At 43.6% G+C, this 18,939-nt stretch overlaps 1 protein-coding gene across 1 annotated transcript; it reads right to left on the bottom strand.

Annotated features, from left to right (window-relative positions):
• Positions 1-9,971: 9,971 nt before the first annotated feature.
• MLF2 (myeloid leukemia factor 2) lies at positions 9,972-15,799 on the bottom strand. Its single transcript, XM_006891265.1, has 7 exons — positions 15,750-15,799; positions 15,362-15,488; positions 14,730-14,765; positions 13,013-13,066; positions 12,321-12,449; positions 12,046-12,205; positions 9,972-10,159 (listed from the first exon to the last, which is right to left on the bottom strand). The coding sequence occupies exons 1-7, from the start codon at positions 15,797-15,799 to the stop codon at positions 9,972-9,974; spliced, it is 744 nt and encodes a 247-aa protein (XP_006891327.1).
• Between the last annotated feature and the right edge of the window lie 3,140 nt (positions 15,800-18,939).

Here is an 18,939-nt window from a genome sequence, read left to right as displayed (position 1 = left end):
AATCGATCTGATTCCTATGCATGCCATCAGGTGAAATCCAGGTATATAACCTGCGTTTATGCCTCTTAAAAAATGTATTTGCTATGAATAAGTCATTGTGCAAAATTCGATCATTCTCTCTCCAGCTGTTAGACATTTTAAAAGTCTTAGTTTGCCCTTCAAAATTGGGGAACTCTAACCCTTCTGACTGCAGAGAATGAGGGCACCTATTTGTTCTTGAGAGAGGAATGTTGCTACTATGTGAACTCGTCAGGACTAGGAGAAGGAAATGTCTCTAAACTAACAAAGTTAGCCAAAGAGTTAACAAACAGGTGAAAAACCACAAGCTTTCTCTCAAATTGGCTCGAGAACCCACTTCTAGCCTGAGTTCTTCCTTTTCTAGGACCAGTAATAATCATAAACATATTGTTACTAATCACTCCCTGCCTTTTAAAATTCTTACTTCACAGGATAAAAGAAATGACCAGCTTAAACCAGCTCCTGTGACATCCATATTCTCCTCTGGCTACTGGTCCTGGGCCATCCCAGTCCAGCCTCGGAGCCCTAGATCTTTGCTTCTGTTGAGCAGGAAGTAGCCAGAAAGAATACGTTACCCTTTTTATCTCACTAAAGAGGCTGGGATGTCAGGGTGGGACCAAAGTCAAAGGGAGAACAAAGGATTCAAGGAATATTAACATGTCAACAAAGGGAGTGAACAGCCTAAACTACCATGTAGTGTCCCTTCCCTCCCTCCCTAGAAGATCATCCACCTGGCTAAACCACAGTGGAATGTCCTTCCCTTTTCTCCCTAAAGATCCTCACTATAAAACCTGCCCTAATCCACTTTAGGGTGCGGTATTTCCCTGGTCTATCCCTCTGCCGGTTTCTCTCTCGGCAGACCAAGGAATCACACCCAGGAGACCCCTTAATAAAGCTTCTTTAGCTTAAAAGAATCTTCGTTACTTGGGGTTAGTCAGAGTTCTTAGACTTAACACAAGAAGTCAGATCCATAAGAGGAAAAAAAAATGTAAGCTGAACTTCATCAAAATTGAAAACTGTTCCTCTGAGAAACACACAGTTAAGAGGAGAAAAGTATATGCTACAGAATGGGAGGAAATATTTGCAATTTCTACCAAAGAATCTGAGGAGCTGGATTACATAAAAAAGAATAGATCATGAGGGTTGGAGATGAAGATTTATTAACAATCTGTAATATGCAAGTGACACACCTTGCCAGATTAAAGATAATCTGAAGCACTCTCTGATGAAGGTCAAAGGCTGCACATGGCATTGACTGTACATAACACCTAGCCAGTATTTCATTCTCTTATATGCATGGTATGATAACTATGTTGGTAAAACAAATCTTACAAAAAGATACACAAATAGAATTATGTTTTTAAAAACATGGAAACCAACCTGAGTTTTTTAAAACTTGGAATAAAGACCTAACAGACAATCCATCAAAAGGTTGTTTGAAGTTGCTTTCGGAGCTAGTGTGTCTGGTCTTTGTGAGCTTCTACTATGATGACCAGGGTCAGAAAGTGCAGATGATGGTGCAGCCCATCAACCTCATCTTCAGATATTTGCAAGATTAATCCCCGATTTCAAGTGTGCCTATATAAGCAAGTGAATACGCAGATAGAGAGGGCTGTGTCATAGATTTAGAGGAGTATATGAACCTTATATTAGATGATGCAGAAGAGATTCATTCTAAGTCAAGAGGACAACTGGATCAGATCATGTTAAAAGGTGATAATATTACTCTTCTACAAAGTGTATCCAACTAGAAACAATCAATGAAGTAAAAAGTTGTTGCAAGCAATAGTTTTTTTATACCCCCACCCCGCAATTTTAGGTGTCTTTTTTTGTTGTTCTATATATGGTTCTAAAATGTGTTCATACATTTTTGATCTAGGTGGTATAGCACTGGTCTGTGTGTTGCTGTACAGAGGTAACTCGTGGTTGCTGTGATGCTGAAGCCTGTGACAGTGATGTGCCAGTCGTGGTAATGGGCACCCATGGTGGACAGTGTTGGCTGGAGCTTCCCGACTAAATCAAGCCTGAAAGCAGGAGCGGCATCCACTTCCAAAATGGCTTGCCTCCGGAAACTCTTATGTACGAACAGTGCTCAGGCTGTTCGTTCATAGCGTCGCTATGAGTCGTCTACGACTCGACAGCATTAAACAACAAACAACAACATTACGAGATCACAGTAAAAGCTTTTTAAAAAAAGCTGTACTGTTGGCAAATAAGCATATGGAAAGATGCTCAATATTATTACTCATAAAGGAAATGCAAATTAAAGTCACACTCTGATATACCTATAAAAGTGGCTAATGTAAAACCAAACATAAAAAAAGACAATACCAAAATGCTAGAGATTTTGTGAAGTAACTGAAACTCTTTTAACTTGCTGGTACAGCCACTCTGGAGAAGGTTGTTGTTGTTTACCATCGAGTCAGAATTGACTCCTATTTGAACCCCTAGTGGGTTTTAAACAAATTTAAACCTCGAGTTGCTATAATCAAGGATGCTTTTGGCAGAATGTTAAATGATCCAGGAAGTATTAAAAGAAGATGGAAAGAATATACTGAGTTACTGTATCGAAAGGAATTGGAAGACAGAAGAATTTCATGAAACAACATATGAGCAAGAGCCTATGGTGATGAAAGAAGAAGTTCAGGCTGCTTTGAAAGAAATGGCAAAAAATAAGTCTCCAGGAATAGATGGTATACCAATTGACATATTTCACCTAACAGATGCTGCCCTGGATGTGCTCACCAAGTTGTGCCAAGAAATCTGGAGAACAACCACTTGGCCAACTGACTGGAAGAGATCTATATTTGTTCCTATCCCAAAGAAAGGTGACCCAACCGAATGTGGAAACTACAGAACAATCTCACTGATTTCACGTGCAAGCAAGATTTTACTGAAGATTATCCAAAAAAGACTGGAACAGCACATCAACAGAGAACTACCAGAAGTCCAGGCTGGGTTTAGAAGGGGTCGTGGTACTAGGGATATTGTAGCTGATGTTAGATGGATCTTAGCTGAATGTAGGGAATACCAGAGGAATGTCTATCTGTGTTTCATTGACTATGCAAAGCATTTGACTGTGTGGATCATAACAAACTATGGCTGACTCTGAGAAGAATGGGAATCCCAGAACACTTCATCGTTCTAATGTGAAACCTATACTTGGACCAGGAGGCAGTCGTCAGAACAGAGCAAGGGAACACTGCATGGTTCAAATTTGGGAAGGGCGTACGCCAGGGATGCATCCTATCTCCATACCTTTTCAGCCTATATGCAGAACAGATTATCCGGGAGGCTGGGCTCTATGAGGAGAAATGTGGGGTCAAGATTGGTGGACGATTTATCAACAGTCTGCGTTATGCGGATGACACAACCCTTCTTGCTGAAACTGAGGAGGACCTGAAGCGCCTGCTGCAGAGCCTCAAGGACTGCAGCCTACAATATGGATTGAGGCTCAATGTCAAGAAGACAAAGATTCTCACCACTGGACCAATCGGCAGCATCAGGATGGATGGTGAAGAGATTGAGATTGTACACAGCTTTAGTTTGCTTAGCTCCACAGTCAACAGTCTTGGCACCAGCAGCCAGGAAATTAAAAGGCGCATTGCCATGGGAAAGTCTGCTCTTAGGGACCTCTCCAAAGTACTGAAGAGCAATGGTGTCTCTCTGGAGACCAAGGTGCGTTTGATACAGGCCATGGTCTTTGCAATCACTTGCTATGCATCAGAGAGCTGGACAATGACAAGGGAGGATAGAAGGAGAATTTATTCCTTTGAGCTATGGTGCTGGAGAAGAGTATTGAGTATGAATGTACCATGGACTGCCAAGAAAGCAAACAGGTTAATCCTAGAGAGGGTTAGACCAGGTTACTCTTTGGAGGCAAGGTTTCTGAAGCTTCATCTGACATACTTTGGACATATTGCAAGGAAGGAACAGTCCTTGGAGAGGGACGTCATGCTTGGGAGGGTGGAGGGACAGCACAGGAGAAGACGACCTTCTATGAAGTGGATTGATTCAGTTACTAGGGTAATTGGGGTGGGTGTGTCAGAGACAGTGCAATTGGCACAGCGCAGAGCAGAATTTAGGGCTGTTGTACATAGGATCGCTATGAGCCATAAGTGACTTGAGGGCACATAAAAACAGGTTACTAACATAACGGTGTCAGTGATTTTAAATAACATGCTATTGCTTGGGTAAATTTGAATAGACATTATTTTTAAAACCATCAAGGAGTTTATCGTTTAAATGAGTATTGATATTCAATAATTTGTAAACACATTAATATCTTTGTATCCATTTAGATTTTGAGGACTGGCTCTTCCCTATGTTGCTAAGTAGCTGAGCCATGCTGATAACTTCTGTTTCTTTTTCTTAAGCAGAATAGGGATGGGGTTTGGATGACATCTGTAACTGTTGCTAAACTATATAAGAACCATCTGGGGAGATTAAAAAAAGATTCTTGCACTTGCCCCAATTTCCAAGGAGTCTGCTCCAGTAGACCTGGAATGATCACTCTCATCTGCTACCATATTCAGGGGCTTCCAGAGTAGACTCTACCTTAGGTCTCTCTCAACTCTGAAATGGTTGTATCACTATACTGGATTTCTCTAAATTAAGGTTAGCTTCTGACTTTCCCTGCCATGTTCCCTGTGGACTGACAATTTCCTTCACCAAATCTAGGATTTTTATCCAAGATCAGCATTAGTTTCCTAAGAACACACCCTACTTACTATCATCAAACCATTTTTCACCTAAGTGTCACCTTTTTATCTTTGATTTTCAACCCTGTCCCATCCCTACAGTCCTTTCCTTGTCTGTCTTATATGCTATCCTCCAGTTTCATATGTCCAAGTTTCTAAGCCCCTTATCCTTTGATTGACCTCCTGGCTGACATCTTCATGAGTGTCCACAACCTGCAAGCTCTCCAGATGGCCACTCACAATGTAGGCGGTAAGGGGAAAGGGATGGATACTGGGAGGATTCCCCACTCTGAAAGACTAGGTTATCAAGAAAGATCTTGAATAAACTCATCATACACTAAATAATTTCTAACTTTTATTGACATGTTTAGTGCTTTAGTAATTTTTAACAAATAGACTCCTTTTTTAAAATTTTATTTTATTCATTTTAATGAACATTTACAGAGATTTTGGATTTTCATTCATTGTTGCACTTTTTTCTTTACCCCCCCTCCCCCCAGTTCACTCCTCTCTTTGAAAAGTAAAAGATAAACTTCTTCTAGACTACTTTTTAAAAAATCAGTAGATTGGAAACAAACATTCATATGCTCCCAGTTCTTTTCAGCTTCACAAAACTTTAATAACTTCCAATGACCTACAGTAAGGACCAAATGAAACACTGGAGAACAGATAGTTAATTGTTTTCTAATAATCAACAATGTATTTTATCTTCGAAGCCTCTTATATCCTGTATCTTATTGCAAAGATCTTTAATGTTTTGTGAAATCTTTAATTTTGTAACATTCAAGTATGATTAGTAGTAACTCTGCCTTATGAGTAAAGAGTTAGAGTGTGTATTAAATTTAAATTAAAAACCCTGTCTTTGAAAAAAAAAGGATCGATCTTGAGGGGAACAGAATTCTGAATGCTAATCCAGTTGCTCTCAGTTCAGACACTGAGCCCAGAGGGAGGGACAAGGGCAAGCCTTCTACAGTCAACTGTCTCCTCCTTCCCTCCCATAGCCAGCCTTCATCACTTGCTGCCGTCTCACAGTCTAGTGTCTTGGCCAGCTCCCTAGGTTCCTGAGGGTGAACGTCCTTCCAGCTGTATCAGCTCCATCTCCTACCCCCACCACGCTTGTCTAGGAATGAAAGCTGGTTGGAAGACCCCTTCAAGGACCAAGTACATAAAGTCATCTTTTCCTGTGCTTGTTAGTTGTTTTTCTTCCTATATATTAGAAATTCTGCCACTTTTAAATCCAGGCTCTCTTAATCCATCTTTAGCTCCCCTTTCTAGTGCAGCCTCATATCTCATTTCTCATATTTAATGACCTGAATGATTTCTAAGAAAATGTAACTGGGGGGGGGGAATCCTAGCACCCTGTTGCTTCCTCAGCTCTGAAACTACCCATTCTCAGAATGGGAAGAATAAAAGCAGGACCTTTTGGTGCATTTAAACAGACTTGGAATGTATAGATCAGCTCCTGGGTCTGTAGGCCAATTTAGTTTACAAAGTCGAACTGTCTTGTAAAGTTTTCCAGGCTTTAAATCCCTGTGGAAGCAGACTGCCCATTTTCTCCCACAGTGGTGAGTTTGAACCGCTAACCTTTTGGTTAGCAGCGGAGTCCTTTAAAATGCACAGCTCTTGCCCTGTCTTTCTTAAATTTTATTAATTTTAATGAACATTTACAGAGATTTTGGATTTCCATTCATTTATTGTTGTACTTTTCTCCCTGCCCAGCCCCCCCCCCACTTCACTCCTCTTTGAAAAGTAAAATTCTTTCATTGGTATACAATCCCCCCACAACCCCTGCCCTCAGCCTCCCTGAGTACACTCCATTATGCAACCTTCATTCTGGACTCTTTTGATAACCATAATACCCTATCATATATCGCTTTTAAATTGTTCTCTCCCTCATCTGTTTCAATGCCGTATACATAATTTATCCAGTTTTTCTCAGTCTTAACCCAACCCTGATGTCAGTTCCATTCTACAACAGTGGCACCATGCAGTATTTGTCCTTTTGTGACTGAGATATTTCAGTCAGCATAATGTCCTCCAGGGTCACCCATTTTAAATATTGCATGAGTTCTTTGTTCTTCAATGCAGCATAGTATTCCATTGTGTGAATATACCACAGCTTCTCTATCCATTCATTTGTTGATGGGCACTTGGGTTGTTTCCAACTCCTTATTATTGTGAACAAAGCCACAGTAAACATCGATGTGTATATATCTGCTTGGATGTCGGTTATGGTCTCTTTAGGATATATTGCCAGTAGTGGAATTGCTGGGTCAAATGGTATCTCCATTTGCAACTTTTTTAGAAAGTGCCACACCATTTTCCAGTGGTTGCACCATCTTGCCCTGTCTTATTCAGTAATTGTACCCCATGCATTATCACATGCTTTCTTTGCATCTGATCCAGGGCACCTTTTTCTTCCACAATTCTGAGATACAAATCCATCTGCCCCTACCACCTGTGCCTAGAAAGTTTCACTTTACAAATCAGAAAACTCCTCTTTAGACCAGTTTAGAATCTTTCCTAGGTTCATAGCAAAGTGGTGGAACTAGGTCTTACTGAGATACCGAGGTCAAATTATAATTCATAATTATACTTCTCTGTCCTTGGGGGGTAAAAAGACCTTAAGCCTGGAGAAGTAGAGGGTCAGTAAAAGAGAAGACAACCCTCAAAAAGATGATCAATGTAATGATTATAACAATGGGCTCAAGTATATCAGAGATGAGAATGGCACAGGATAGCACAGGCTTCAGATGCATTGCTCATAGGCCTGCTATGTGTCAGTCACCTAGATGGCCCCTAGTAAGAACATACTATTCAGTTTGGGGAGCTCTGGTAAAAATTTACACCATCAACCCAAAGGCAGATCAAATCTACCAGCCATTCTGTGGGACACAGATGGTCAATCTCCTTCAGTGCAATATACAGCCTCTGAAAACCTGCTGATTTGGTTGACTTGAAGACACAAGAGAACATACAATTCTGTTTCATTTCCCAACACATATCAGCCTCTTCAAACTATGATTTTCTGGGGTCGAAGAAATAATCTTTCTAAGTTTGTATCCTCTGGACATCTGTCAAAACAAAGGGGTGTAGGGGTGACCCTTGTCTTAGGCTGGAGACAGATCTTAAATGACATGTCACCATCCCTCCATAGTTCCTCTCTTAACTCTCTAGTCCTCACTCCACAGGATGGACCAGAAGGGACCAGACTGATGGATCTAGAACACTTCACTGTACTAGTACCTAATGTCCTCCTGAGAACTAGTCACACATCTCAGAAAGTTCTGGAGTGAAAGGTGTTCCTCACTGCAGAGCCCCTACTAAGACTGCAATGGAAACCCAGGTGGAAATTTTAGATTGTAGACTATGTCTAAAATTAGCTAGAAAGGACCTACTTAACTGAGATCCAGGAAAGTGGATAACCCACCCCAAACCACATGACTGGGTTAGTGGCAGCAATGAGCACTATTGTATACTTTAGAGTTCTGTCATCCAGTTTATCAATCCAATGTGACTTCTAAGATCCCTAGTCTTCTAGCTCTGGAGTTCTTTCTTTCAGTCCTGATTATGAACTTTCACCAGTTTTGGGATTGTTTTTTTAAAAAATCAAATATTGAGTTCACTGCACTAGATCAGGAAGTTAGTACCTGGATGTTTAAGTCAACCTGATGTCTCTGTGATTGAGTAACCAGACAGATGACTCATCCCCCAGAATCTACTTGTCCATCAATGTACAGCCTTCAGAGTATCGTCTTGCTTCTGATCGACCCACTGCACAGGCAAGATTTTTATAAAGAAACCATAATCAGAGTTTCCAAATATTTATTATTGTGAACTAAGTTCCCAGGATGAACAGAATGACCTATTTGGCTAGGCCAGGTCAACAAGAGAGAAAATCTTGAGGGGAAATGTGAGAGCTCCTTATACCCTTCCAGCACTGCTCTGGTTCCAGGTTAGCTTTCTTCTCCGGTCTCTTTTTCTGCGCTCAAATTGCCCAAGTTCCTCCCCCATCAGGGTCTGTAAGTTCAGGTCATGTGGGTTCCTCCTGCATGTATACTATGTGTTCCCACAGTCCAGGGAAGCAACTATGTCCAAGAAGCAAGAGGGAACAATCCCTTAAATACTCATCAGGTACACCCTACTTCTCTGTGGGAGAAAAGATTGGCAGTCTCCACCTGTGCAATTAACTGCCTCTGAAAACCCGCCGGAGAGTCAGCTAGGGTCACTTTTTACTCAACACGATACTACTTCCTACCAAAGAGCATCAAGTTACAGCAAAAACTGAGGCAGAGCCAGCAAGAATGAATTTTTCAGCCCTGCTTCCGTTTGTCTGCACTAGTATTCTGACACATTCCACTGTCACCACCACTGAGGCCTGGGGCTTGAACTCTGAGAAGGAGACAAGTGGGTAGAAATTATTCAAGAACAAAAGTACAGGCAGAATCCTATTTAGTCTTTTTTCCATCCTTCTTTATTCCATAAACACCTAGTTGGTTACAAGTTGCACAAATCAAAATTAAAGGCAAGGAAGGGTATAGGGAAGATATTTGTGATGTGTGAGGGTGAGTTGAGGATGAAGAGTTAGGAATGAGACCAGTCTTCTCCCTCCACAGTCCTGGACCAGGGCTGTGGCTCCTGCAGCAGGGGCTCTGAGGAAGAGGTGGACAAAAACCCAGGAGAGATGAGGGATAGAGGACCTGGACCTTACCCCAAAAAACCCTTTCCTTCACTGCATGGCAAGGGCAGAATGGGGGAAGTGATGGGATGATGGAGCAGCAAAGTGAAAAATCAAGTTAGTGGATACAGGAGGAGTCATTATGATATGGGACTTAAAGACGGAAAAATAGGTAAAAGGGCTGTGAAAAGTTCTCCCTGAGTCCCCCAGGGAGGAAGGGGGGGCAGCTTGCCTATTAATTTAATATTAAATTGGGGGTAGGAGTTGGAGGGCAGAGTTATCTCGGGGACTGACTTCTCAGCCTCTCACAGTTTGTACCTGGAGAGAAAAGAAAAGAAGTCAAAAGAAATAGAAAATACAAGTGTCACAGCTGGGGTTTGATCCCCTATTCCACGGAGAGTGTTTTTCATTCCATGCCAGCTACACTGTAAACAGTGTTTGGTAGACACCTGTATTGCTTCTACTCATGGCATTATAAAAAATGAGGACCGGTACCCTGCCCCAGTCATGCTGGTGTGTTCCCCAAGGTTCCTCACCAGCTGATATTTACCGGAGAGGCTGAGGGCCTGGGGTTTTCACCAGTCATAGCGTCGGGACTGTCGGGAAGGGGAGTCCTCAGGTCCCTGTATAGCCAGGCGGGGAGGCCCCTCAGCCCGTCGTCCCGCACCCCCTGAAGCCTCATGCCGTCGAAATTCCAGAGGGCGTTGCTGCCGGAATCTGGAAGTTTCCCTCCGCCACTCATCATCAAATGCTGCAGCCTCACCTAGAGAAATAAGGAGACCAAACTTGATACAAATACACTGTCTAGAGGCAGATATGAGAGTGAGCAAATGATGGGAGAGGAGAGTGAAAGATGTCTTGGGGAAAGCAGCAACTTTTGAGTGAAGCATGGTTCCAGGAAAAGAAATAATGAATTGGTAATCAGTTATTGTATGCCACGAAGTTGGAACTGACCCTCCCTCCAGTGGGTTTTCAGGGGCTATAATTCACACAGGAGGAGACTGCCCATCTGTTCCCCACTGTGCAGGTGGTATATTTGAACTACCTCATTTATCTTTGGATTGGCAGCACAACTTCTTGCCAGTAAAGCACCAGAGCCTAAGGAGTTCTGACTGCATACTCTGTAAAAAGTTGTGCTGCTAGCCCAAAGTTCTTGCCCCAATGGTCATTTAAATCCACCAGATGTTCCAAAGGATAAAGACAATCTCTTCCCATGCAATTTACAGCCTTGGAAATCCAATAGTCAGCCATGAATTGGCTAAAACTCTATAGCAATGCCTGGTGACCAGTCAGCTCACACACGATTGTGAACGAAATAAAAAATGACCAAACAGGATTTAGCTAACAATCAGCTGTGGGCTGGAAGGCTCATTTAAGGCAATCAGGACTGGTAGGCAGGCCTTTGTATTTAAAGTTGGTTGGGCCCTGATTAAGTCTCCAGTTTAGGAATCATGTGTGAAGCAGCTGGATTCTGAAGGGTAGGTTTTCTTGATTTAATTGAAAGTCAGAAGTAAACTGCTTAGTCAACTCCTAGGTCATTTTTAATTTCATTTACAATCATGTGTGAGCTAACTGGTCACCGGATTTAGCTAACAATCTGTGGGCTGGAAGCCTCTTGTTTAAGTCAATCAGAACGTGGTGGGCAGGCCTTTGTTTTAAAAGAGTTTGGCCTGAGGGCCACTGGTGTTAACTGTGTTTGGGAAGAACCTTGTTCTAAGTGGTGGAGCACTGGTCTGTCAGTTTTCTGCAGTTAAGGTAAACTTGGGCTTGCTGTGGAACTGAATGCTGTGCCACTGGTGAAGGAAGAATATGGCAGTTGCGCCACCACCCCCAAGCTTGATCACTTCCTGAGAAACTTCATAACATCTAAGCTGGTCATACCAGACAATGGATCCTGATAAAGGTCTGAGCTTGGAAAAAAGGTGCTAAAACCTTACTTAATTAACGTGTCAAATTCGGAGAAATACCATCTTAGTTCTCCCCAGGCCTCCATTTTGATCCTGTCTGCGTGCCATGCTGCTGGGTCACTTGGCGTCCCTCTCAGGCATCCCTCAGACAGTGCAATAAAGGCCTGTTCGTTTCTTGGTACTAATTCCTTTCTTTTTTTATATCTAACAACTGGTGTGTCAAATGCCGTAATGGTTACCCATGGTGGACAGGAGGTGGCAGAACTCCCAGATTAAGACGGGCCTGGAAGCAGGATTGGCATTCAGTTCTTAAACAACAGGCCTTGGGAAACTCCATGAACATTAGAGAAATGACAAGTTATAGAACACGGTTCATAGGGTGGCTGTACTTGACTCGATGGCACTTAACAACAACAACTATGGCAATAACCTAAGTAAATATTTAATAAGAATCTGTCAATTTGGAAAAGATTAAGTGAAAAGAAAGGGGGAGGAAAGATCCAGATAGAGGTGTGTGGAGTACTATCAATACTGACTTAGGTGACAAAGTTTGTCTCTTTTTGTTGAAGACATTGTCAACACCCTTTGGGTGACAACAGGGCTCTAAGTGAGGCAAGAATTAGGGGTTCATCCATAATTTTGCCCAAAATGTTGGAAGAGAAAGCTCCTAGTTGACAAGAACTGGACTAAGGGCTGTTGGGCAAAGAAGGGGAAACAGTGAAGCAGGGGGAAGTGGGCTCACTCTCATCCAGGTTGATGTAGTCCTGCCGCTCTTCTTGGTCTCCTGTACGATGATTTCGGGAACGCTGGAGGATGTGAGCCCTGTCTCGAATGTGATGCCCAATGGACATCTGCTCTAGTCCACTGTCTGAGTCTCGTACAGTTCTCCGAGTCTCCCGGATCTGGGATGAAAGCACAACATGAACATTCAGCTAGCTGTTCCAAACTTGGCTACACCAAACAGGGAAAACCACTAAAATCCTGCCCTCCCTGGGACAGGAGAACTGCCCAACTCACGCCGCCTGGTGCTGAGCGCATTTCTGATGTCTCTTGGTAGACCTTGGGAGCACCATCCCCCGTATTGGAATAGGAGATGACAGTGGAGGAAGAAAAGGTCTGGCAATTGCCTCCAGCTGTCATGTGTTCCTGAGGAGGAAAGGGTATGAGAATACTGAATAGAGAAGAGTTTCATCTCTGGAGAAGGAAGTCCACGCTTCAGGAAAAAGGGCCCCACCCTTCATCTGCATATCTAAGAAAAATATTAGACTTCACTATTAGCCCCTAAAGCCCTCTGGGTCTAAAATAAATAGAAGGAGCCTTAAGAAATTAACTGTGTATTTGTGGTGTCATCGAGTCAGAACCTACTCAGCTGAACCTCAGCAGGTTTTGAGAGGCAGTAAATTGCACAGGAGAAGATTGCCCATCCTCCTGTGGAGCAGCTGACAGATTTAAGCCGTAAGCCTTTGAGATTGCAGGAGATCTTCTTACCAGTAGGCTACCAGAGCTCCCTAACAGTATACTTAGGAAAGCTGCTTCTTCATGCTCAAGCGTGAAGGTAAATAAAGGACTCCAGTGCTGAGTTCAGTTAACTTTATCCTTCTTGGCCCCTTTTCCTAATACTCTTTCACCACTCCTGCACCTCAGAGGACTCAAGTATTGTCAGCATCACTGAAACCAAGGCTAGGGAAGGGTAGGAGGACCAGTCTCACCATGTTCCCAATCATGTCGTTCATCATCCCAAACATGTCCATGAAGCCACCTGACTGGAAGAAAGAGACCGAAAACAGGAAACCAAAGTCAGTGCTCAGAGAGTAGGTACCCACTGGCCACACGGCTACATAGTTCTGTTCTTTTATCACACCAAATGACTGCTGCTCTTTCACTGATCCTTATGCTATAAGACCAGAAGAACAATATGGTGTTTGGCTATCACTGCTAGTTATTATATGATCAAAGAGCCCAAAGAATAATTGTGATCAATAAGGGGAAATGCTAAACAGGCTTTCCAACTGTCACAGTCATTAGAGACATGGAGGCCAGATAAACTCCTGAAAATTTATTGCCCTGAGATAATCTTTAACCCTTAAACCAAAAATATACACAAAGTCTTCTTAAAGCCAAATAATAGTTTAGCTCTTACCTAGTAAAATATGTCTGTTTTGAACATTAGGCTATTTTAGAAACTATTTACATAGGATCAAAATGACAACAACTCAGTAGGGTGGATGGAACCTTAAGGAACAGTGAGTTTATAAATGGAAGGGGCGAGCTCAGATGGCCTAGTGGCAGGAAACTGCACTGCAATCCCTGAGGTGCGTGGTTCAAATCCACCAGATGCTCTGCTGAAAAAGGAGGAACAATCGCTTCCTGTACCAGTCAGATCCAATTAGATGGTACACACATTAAAAAAAAAAAGGAAGAAGAGTAACTTAGAAAGGAAGGTGATAATGGTCAAACAACTTACAGGATGTAACTGGTTTCACTAAATAATACATGTAGAAACTTATGGACTGGTGTTATGTTTTGATTTGTATATTAACAAAAATAAAATTTTGAGGGAAGCAAAGACTTTTTCACACCCTCTTATATAGACTGATATTTCTTATCAGAACATCGATATTTCTCTTCCCACATACTGCCAACCTCCTTCTTGATCTCTATGGCTACCCTGACCCAATTTTCTCTCCTCCTGCTTACCCCATTTCTCTGCATCTTAGAAGTGTAAGGAGCCTTGGTGGCTTATGTATTGGGCTATTATCCAAAAGGTCAGCAGTTTAAATCCACCAGCCATTCTTTGAGAGAAAAAAAGAGGCAATCTGTTCCTACTAGGATCTCCAGCCTTAGAAACTCTATGTAGAGTCCCATGACTTAGAATCAACTCAGTAGCCTTGAGTCTGGTTTAGCTAAGATGGCTAGGAAATGGCCCAAAGCTAACAGAGTCTGATCTTTAAAAAGGTTAAAATCTCAAGATGGAATTGACTCATAGCTGACCCTCCAGTGGGTTTCTGTGGTTGTCAACAGTACTGGAGGAGAGTGCCCATCGTTTACCCTTGAAGCTGCTAGTGGATTTGAACAGCCCGAGAGGTGCAGTCTTTGGGTTAGTAGTACAGTGCCCTGTGGACTTGGCACCAGAGTGCCCTATAAAAACGCAGAATGTGAAATGATTTCAAAATCTAGTAAAAACCATTTCTAGATGGACATTCAACTGCACCTCCCTTCTTAAAATAACAACCTTTAGAGTAAATAAATATACTGGCATCAACTAAAAAAAAGGGGGGGAGAGTAATAGCACCCAGTAGGCTCACAACTTCGTGAACACTCTAAATAAGATCCTGGGGTTACCCACAAGGCTATGCCACAGAACCCTTTTTAAAAATAAGAACGAAAGGAAACTGTGTCTGAGAACTTGCAAAAATAAGGACTTACCATTCCCAACATCCCGAAAGGAGACACTGCCCCAGCCTAAGAATACATAAGGGGAAAAAAAAATTGAAAACCATATCCATTCTCATTATAATCTCAAACCAGGTATAAGGTCTTGGCTTATGTTCTATCCCTGTCAAAAGAAAATCAGACTTTTTCTTTCTAACTGCTTCTGTGAAACAGATAGCTTGGTTTGGTCTTTTGACTGGCATTTCCTAAAGTAAATGAAGCAATCAAGATGCCTTTGTTTTTTCAAAACAGCTCAAGAAGTAGGGATTGCATAGGGCTCACACCTGGGTTTAAAAAAGAGGTTAATTCATGCGCAGTCCTTGAGGTTCCACTGACTAGGTGAGCAGGGACCATAAAGTGCCAAGTGCTATGGATAAGTTAAGGCTGAGAGAAGAGAGTGAGAGAAAATTTTTTGCCATGGAAGTGGTTTCAGAAATACAGAATTGAGAAAGTGAAGACATTAATTTTATTTTGAGGGTCAGCCTGTGTTAATTTCTATTTATCCAACTTCGTTCACTCCTATAAGACATTTGCTAAATTGGCAGCTGTGTGAAAAATACAAAGTCTAATCTTTCACTAATAAATCTCCTAACCTTCAGAAGTCAGGTATTTTGTAACATCATTACCTGCATCCTACGGCTGGCAGGTCTGGTCGCTGGCATGTTGCCATCTGTGATGCTGAGGAAGGGGCTATATCCAAAGCCACCTGACAGCATTCGGCTCATATGCTGACGGTGAATGGCAAAAGGGTCCCTAAGGAGGGAATATAGTTTGGCTGACAGAACCACATGCAGTTGAGACCTTCCACCCAACCCCACTCTCAAAAAAAAAAAGTCATAAGGACAGAGTAATACAGATGCAAATTACTTTCTCTTTAAGTTGGAGGGAGCTAGAGTGGGGTTATCCAGCTATCCTAGTTCCAATCGTTCCCAGCCATGGGAAATAGCTGAGTCTGACTCCTCAGAGGCTTGGAGTGACACAGTGCTCTGAACATGAGAGGGAAGGAACACTCACATCAGGAACATGGGATCCTCAGGCTCCCCGTCCCTCATGAAGCGGAACATCCTGATCTTAGCTCCAGGGGGCTCCACACTGTAAAAGATTTGCAGGCTCAGATACTTGGGGGCGGTCAGGCTTCTGCATACAGCCTGAGTTGTCACACTGCGAGTCCCTCAGTGCAGGTACTGTCAGAACGCCGTCCCTCTCAAATATTTTAACTGACCATCTCAACGCTTTTTCAGATGTTCTCCTCCACCCTTTAGGGAAAGAAGAGCAGCTCTTCAAACTGTTCAATGAGGGTCATGGAAAATTTTTCCAAGCCTCTCAGTTTCCTACCTCCCCCACCAAGAATCATCCTCTCCCGAAGTCTTGGACGGAATAATACTCCCTGTCCCCCATGTCTGAACAAGCATCCTAAGTACAGTCCTCCTAGGCATTAAGGACCCCGACCACCCTGCCCCCCTCCTCATTCTCGACGGCTGTCGGGCCTTCCCCAAAACCTCGCTCCCCTCGCCGCTCCACCAGCTAGAACTTCCCCTCCGGGCGAGCAGGAGACTGAGGCCCTCTGTCCTCACTCTCTGCCCTCTCAGCATCCCAGAGCCCGCAGCCCCATGGGTCCACTCCCGCCCCAGACCCAGCTGCCCGCTCTGCTCGAGTCTCACCGGTCCCCGATTCCGGCTCAGCGGCCCATTCGGCCAGTTGCTCCTCTCGATACGGTGCAGGCTCAGGGGTCGCAGCCCAGGACGCGGGGATTGGTCCGGGTTGGAGCTTCTCGGCCTCGCGCACCGGCTCCTCCTACAGCTGCCACCTCCGTACCAGCCCCCACCGTCGGCCCACGGAACCCTAACCTCGCCAGGCCCGGGCGGAAGTGACATCATGACAGAACGGCCCATCCCAGGGCCGGGCCTGCTAGGGCTCCGCCCTCCTGCGAAGGTGGTGAAGGGGCAAAAGCCCACCGGGGGCTGGGGTGCACGGAGTGGGCGGGCAGGGGAACGCAAAGCACGAGGTTCTCAGGAGAGAAGAGGAGGAACTCCACATCGATAACCTGGATTTGAGTTCTGTAGACGGAAAGAGTCTCCCAGTGAGGGGATGTGTAGGAGAAGAGTCCATTCCTGGAGAGGGACAGGGTGGGGCGACGTATGTTCCCTGAGGGGAAGGAAGAGGGCGTGGGACAGGTTCCCGTAGGGGAGGGGCAGACTCTGGGCGAGGTGGAGCAGATCCCTAGGGGGTAGCACGAAGCATACTTTTTACCGGGAAGCATTCGTCCCTTGCGGGAGGAAGGGTGGCATCACTATGGGGGAGGCACTGGATCCACTTCGAAGAGGAGGTGCTTTTCCAGGCAGGGGCGGGGTTCCCCGAGTGACGAAAGGGAGGAGGTGATAGCTCCTACCCTGGTCTAGTGCTAGCTTTGATTAAGTTGGCCTGGGCAAGAAAATTCAGGTCGGGAAACTGGCCGCCAGATGGCGCTCTTCAGCCAGGCTGGAACTGCACTGCTTTGAAGACTCGATCCAACAGGCTCTTAGACCTGTGAAATGTGTGTAGAGGGATGGTGTTAGAAAAGAGTGTTTGAAATAGTTTATTGCTAACTCCTCTGTTATTTCTGTCCTGAAGAGCTCCTAGTTCTGCACTAATGTTTTTTGCCTCTAATCAAGTAGGTAGGTCAAAAGTCTGATGACCTTTTGGGAGAATAAAAAGGGTAAAGAACTCAATTAAGGATTACCCCTGGACAGAGCTGTAAACAGAACCCAGGCAGGAGATTTGACTCCAAGGCTAAAGACTGGTACTTTGACATACTAAATGTCTTGCATAAAAGCTGGCTTTGCTAGAGAGAAGAGCCCTCCCCCTCAGGGTCAGGCCATTTGGATGTTTAGGATGGACTTTAACCAGATCTATCCAAACTCTTACTTCTCACTGATTTACTCTGGCAGTTAGCCATATTAGTGCTGTGTGAAGCCTGACCCTATGAGAAAGACTCGTTCCCAGTTCTCAGTTCTCTGGGGAATGAGGAGAGTGGGTCCCTGGTGACTCTGGAGAAGGTGCTGGGAGCAAGGCTTCTCAAGTTTCTTTGAACTTGATCATTATCAAAGAGGGAAAAACAGTTGTGGAGACAGAGGCAACAACAATAATTAAAATAAAGACTGGCTGACTGGCAAAACCAAAGAAAAAATTGAAGACAGAGTAAAAGAAAATTATATTTCTATTCCTGAGGAAAAGATAAGTTAGTCTTTCAGATAACCTCTTTCTCTTGGCATCCACCATGCAAAGAAATACCCCTATTCTTCTGCAACCTGTTGTTGTTAGCTACCCTTGAGTCAAGTATGATCCATAGTGACTCTGAACAACAGAACTGGACCCTGTCCTTTCCTGTGCCATCCTCAACAATCCTGGCACACTAGAGTCCATTGTGGCAGTCATTGTGCCAGTCCACCTGGTTGAGGGTTTTCCTCTCCTTCACTGACCCTCTGCTATTCCAAGCATCATGTCCCTCTCCAAGGAAGAGTCCCTCCTAGCAACATGCCTGAAGTATGTGAGGCAAAGCTTTATTATGTTGGCCTCCAGGAGCACTCTGGCTGTACCCTCTCCAAGATATATTAACAGCCCATTCCGTATTCTTCTTCAACACGACAACTCAAAGGCATCAATTATTCTTCTGTCATTCTTATTCCCTAAGTTTTAGAGGCACAGTGAATGATTGGAAAGACAGTGCTTGAAACAGACACATCTTAGTCCTCAAACTGTATTATTACTCCTCAATAATTTGGAGAAGTCCCTAACTGCAGACTTTCCCAGTGCAAAACATCTCCTGATTTCCTGACTGATGGCACTAAGAATGTTGATTGTGGATCCAAGTAAGATGAAGTCGTTGACACTTTTAATCTTTTACATCTATCATGATGTTGCTTATTGGTCCAGTGATAAGAATTTTGTTTTCTTGGCTTTGAGATGCAATCTATATTGAAGGCTGTGTTCTTTGATCTTCTGCAACAAGTGCTTCAAGTCTTCCTTACTTTCAGCAAGCCAGGTTGAATCATCTGCATAATGCAGGTTATTGATGAGTCTTCCTCCTATCTTGATGCCACATTCTTCTTCTTAGAGTCCAGATTCTTCAGCATGGTACTGGTACAATGACAGACACATAGATCAATGGAATCGAATTGAGAATCCAGAGATCAACCCATCTATCTATGGTCAACTGATCTTTGAC

This window comes from Elephantulus edwardii, unplaced genomic scaffold (genome assembly GCF_000299155.1).
Source record: "Elephantulus edwardii isolate Elephantulus edwardi_28Jun2011 unplaced genomic scaffold, EleEdw1.0 scaffold00096, whole genome shotgun sequence".
Taxonomy (NCBI): Eukaryota; Metazoa; Chordata; class Mammalia; order Macroscelidea; family Macroscelididae; genus Elephantulus; species Elephantulus edwardii.
Note: the sequence above shows the minus strand (reverse complement) of the source record. Positions and strands in the feature narration are given on the sequence as shown.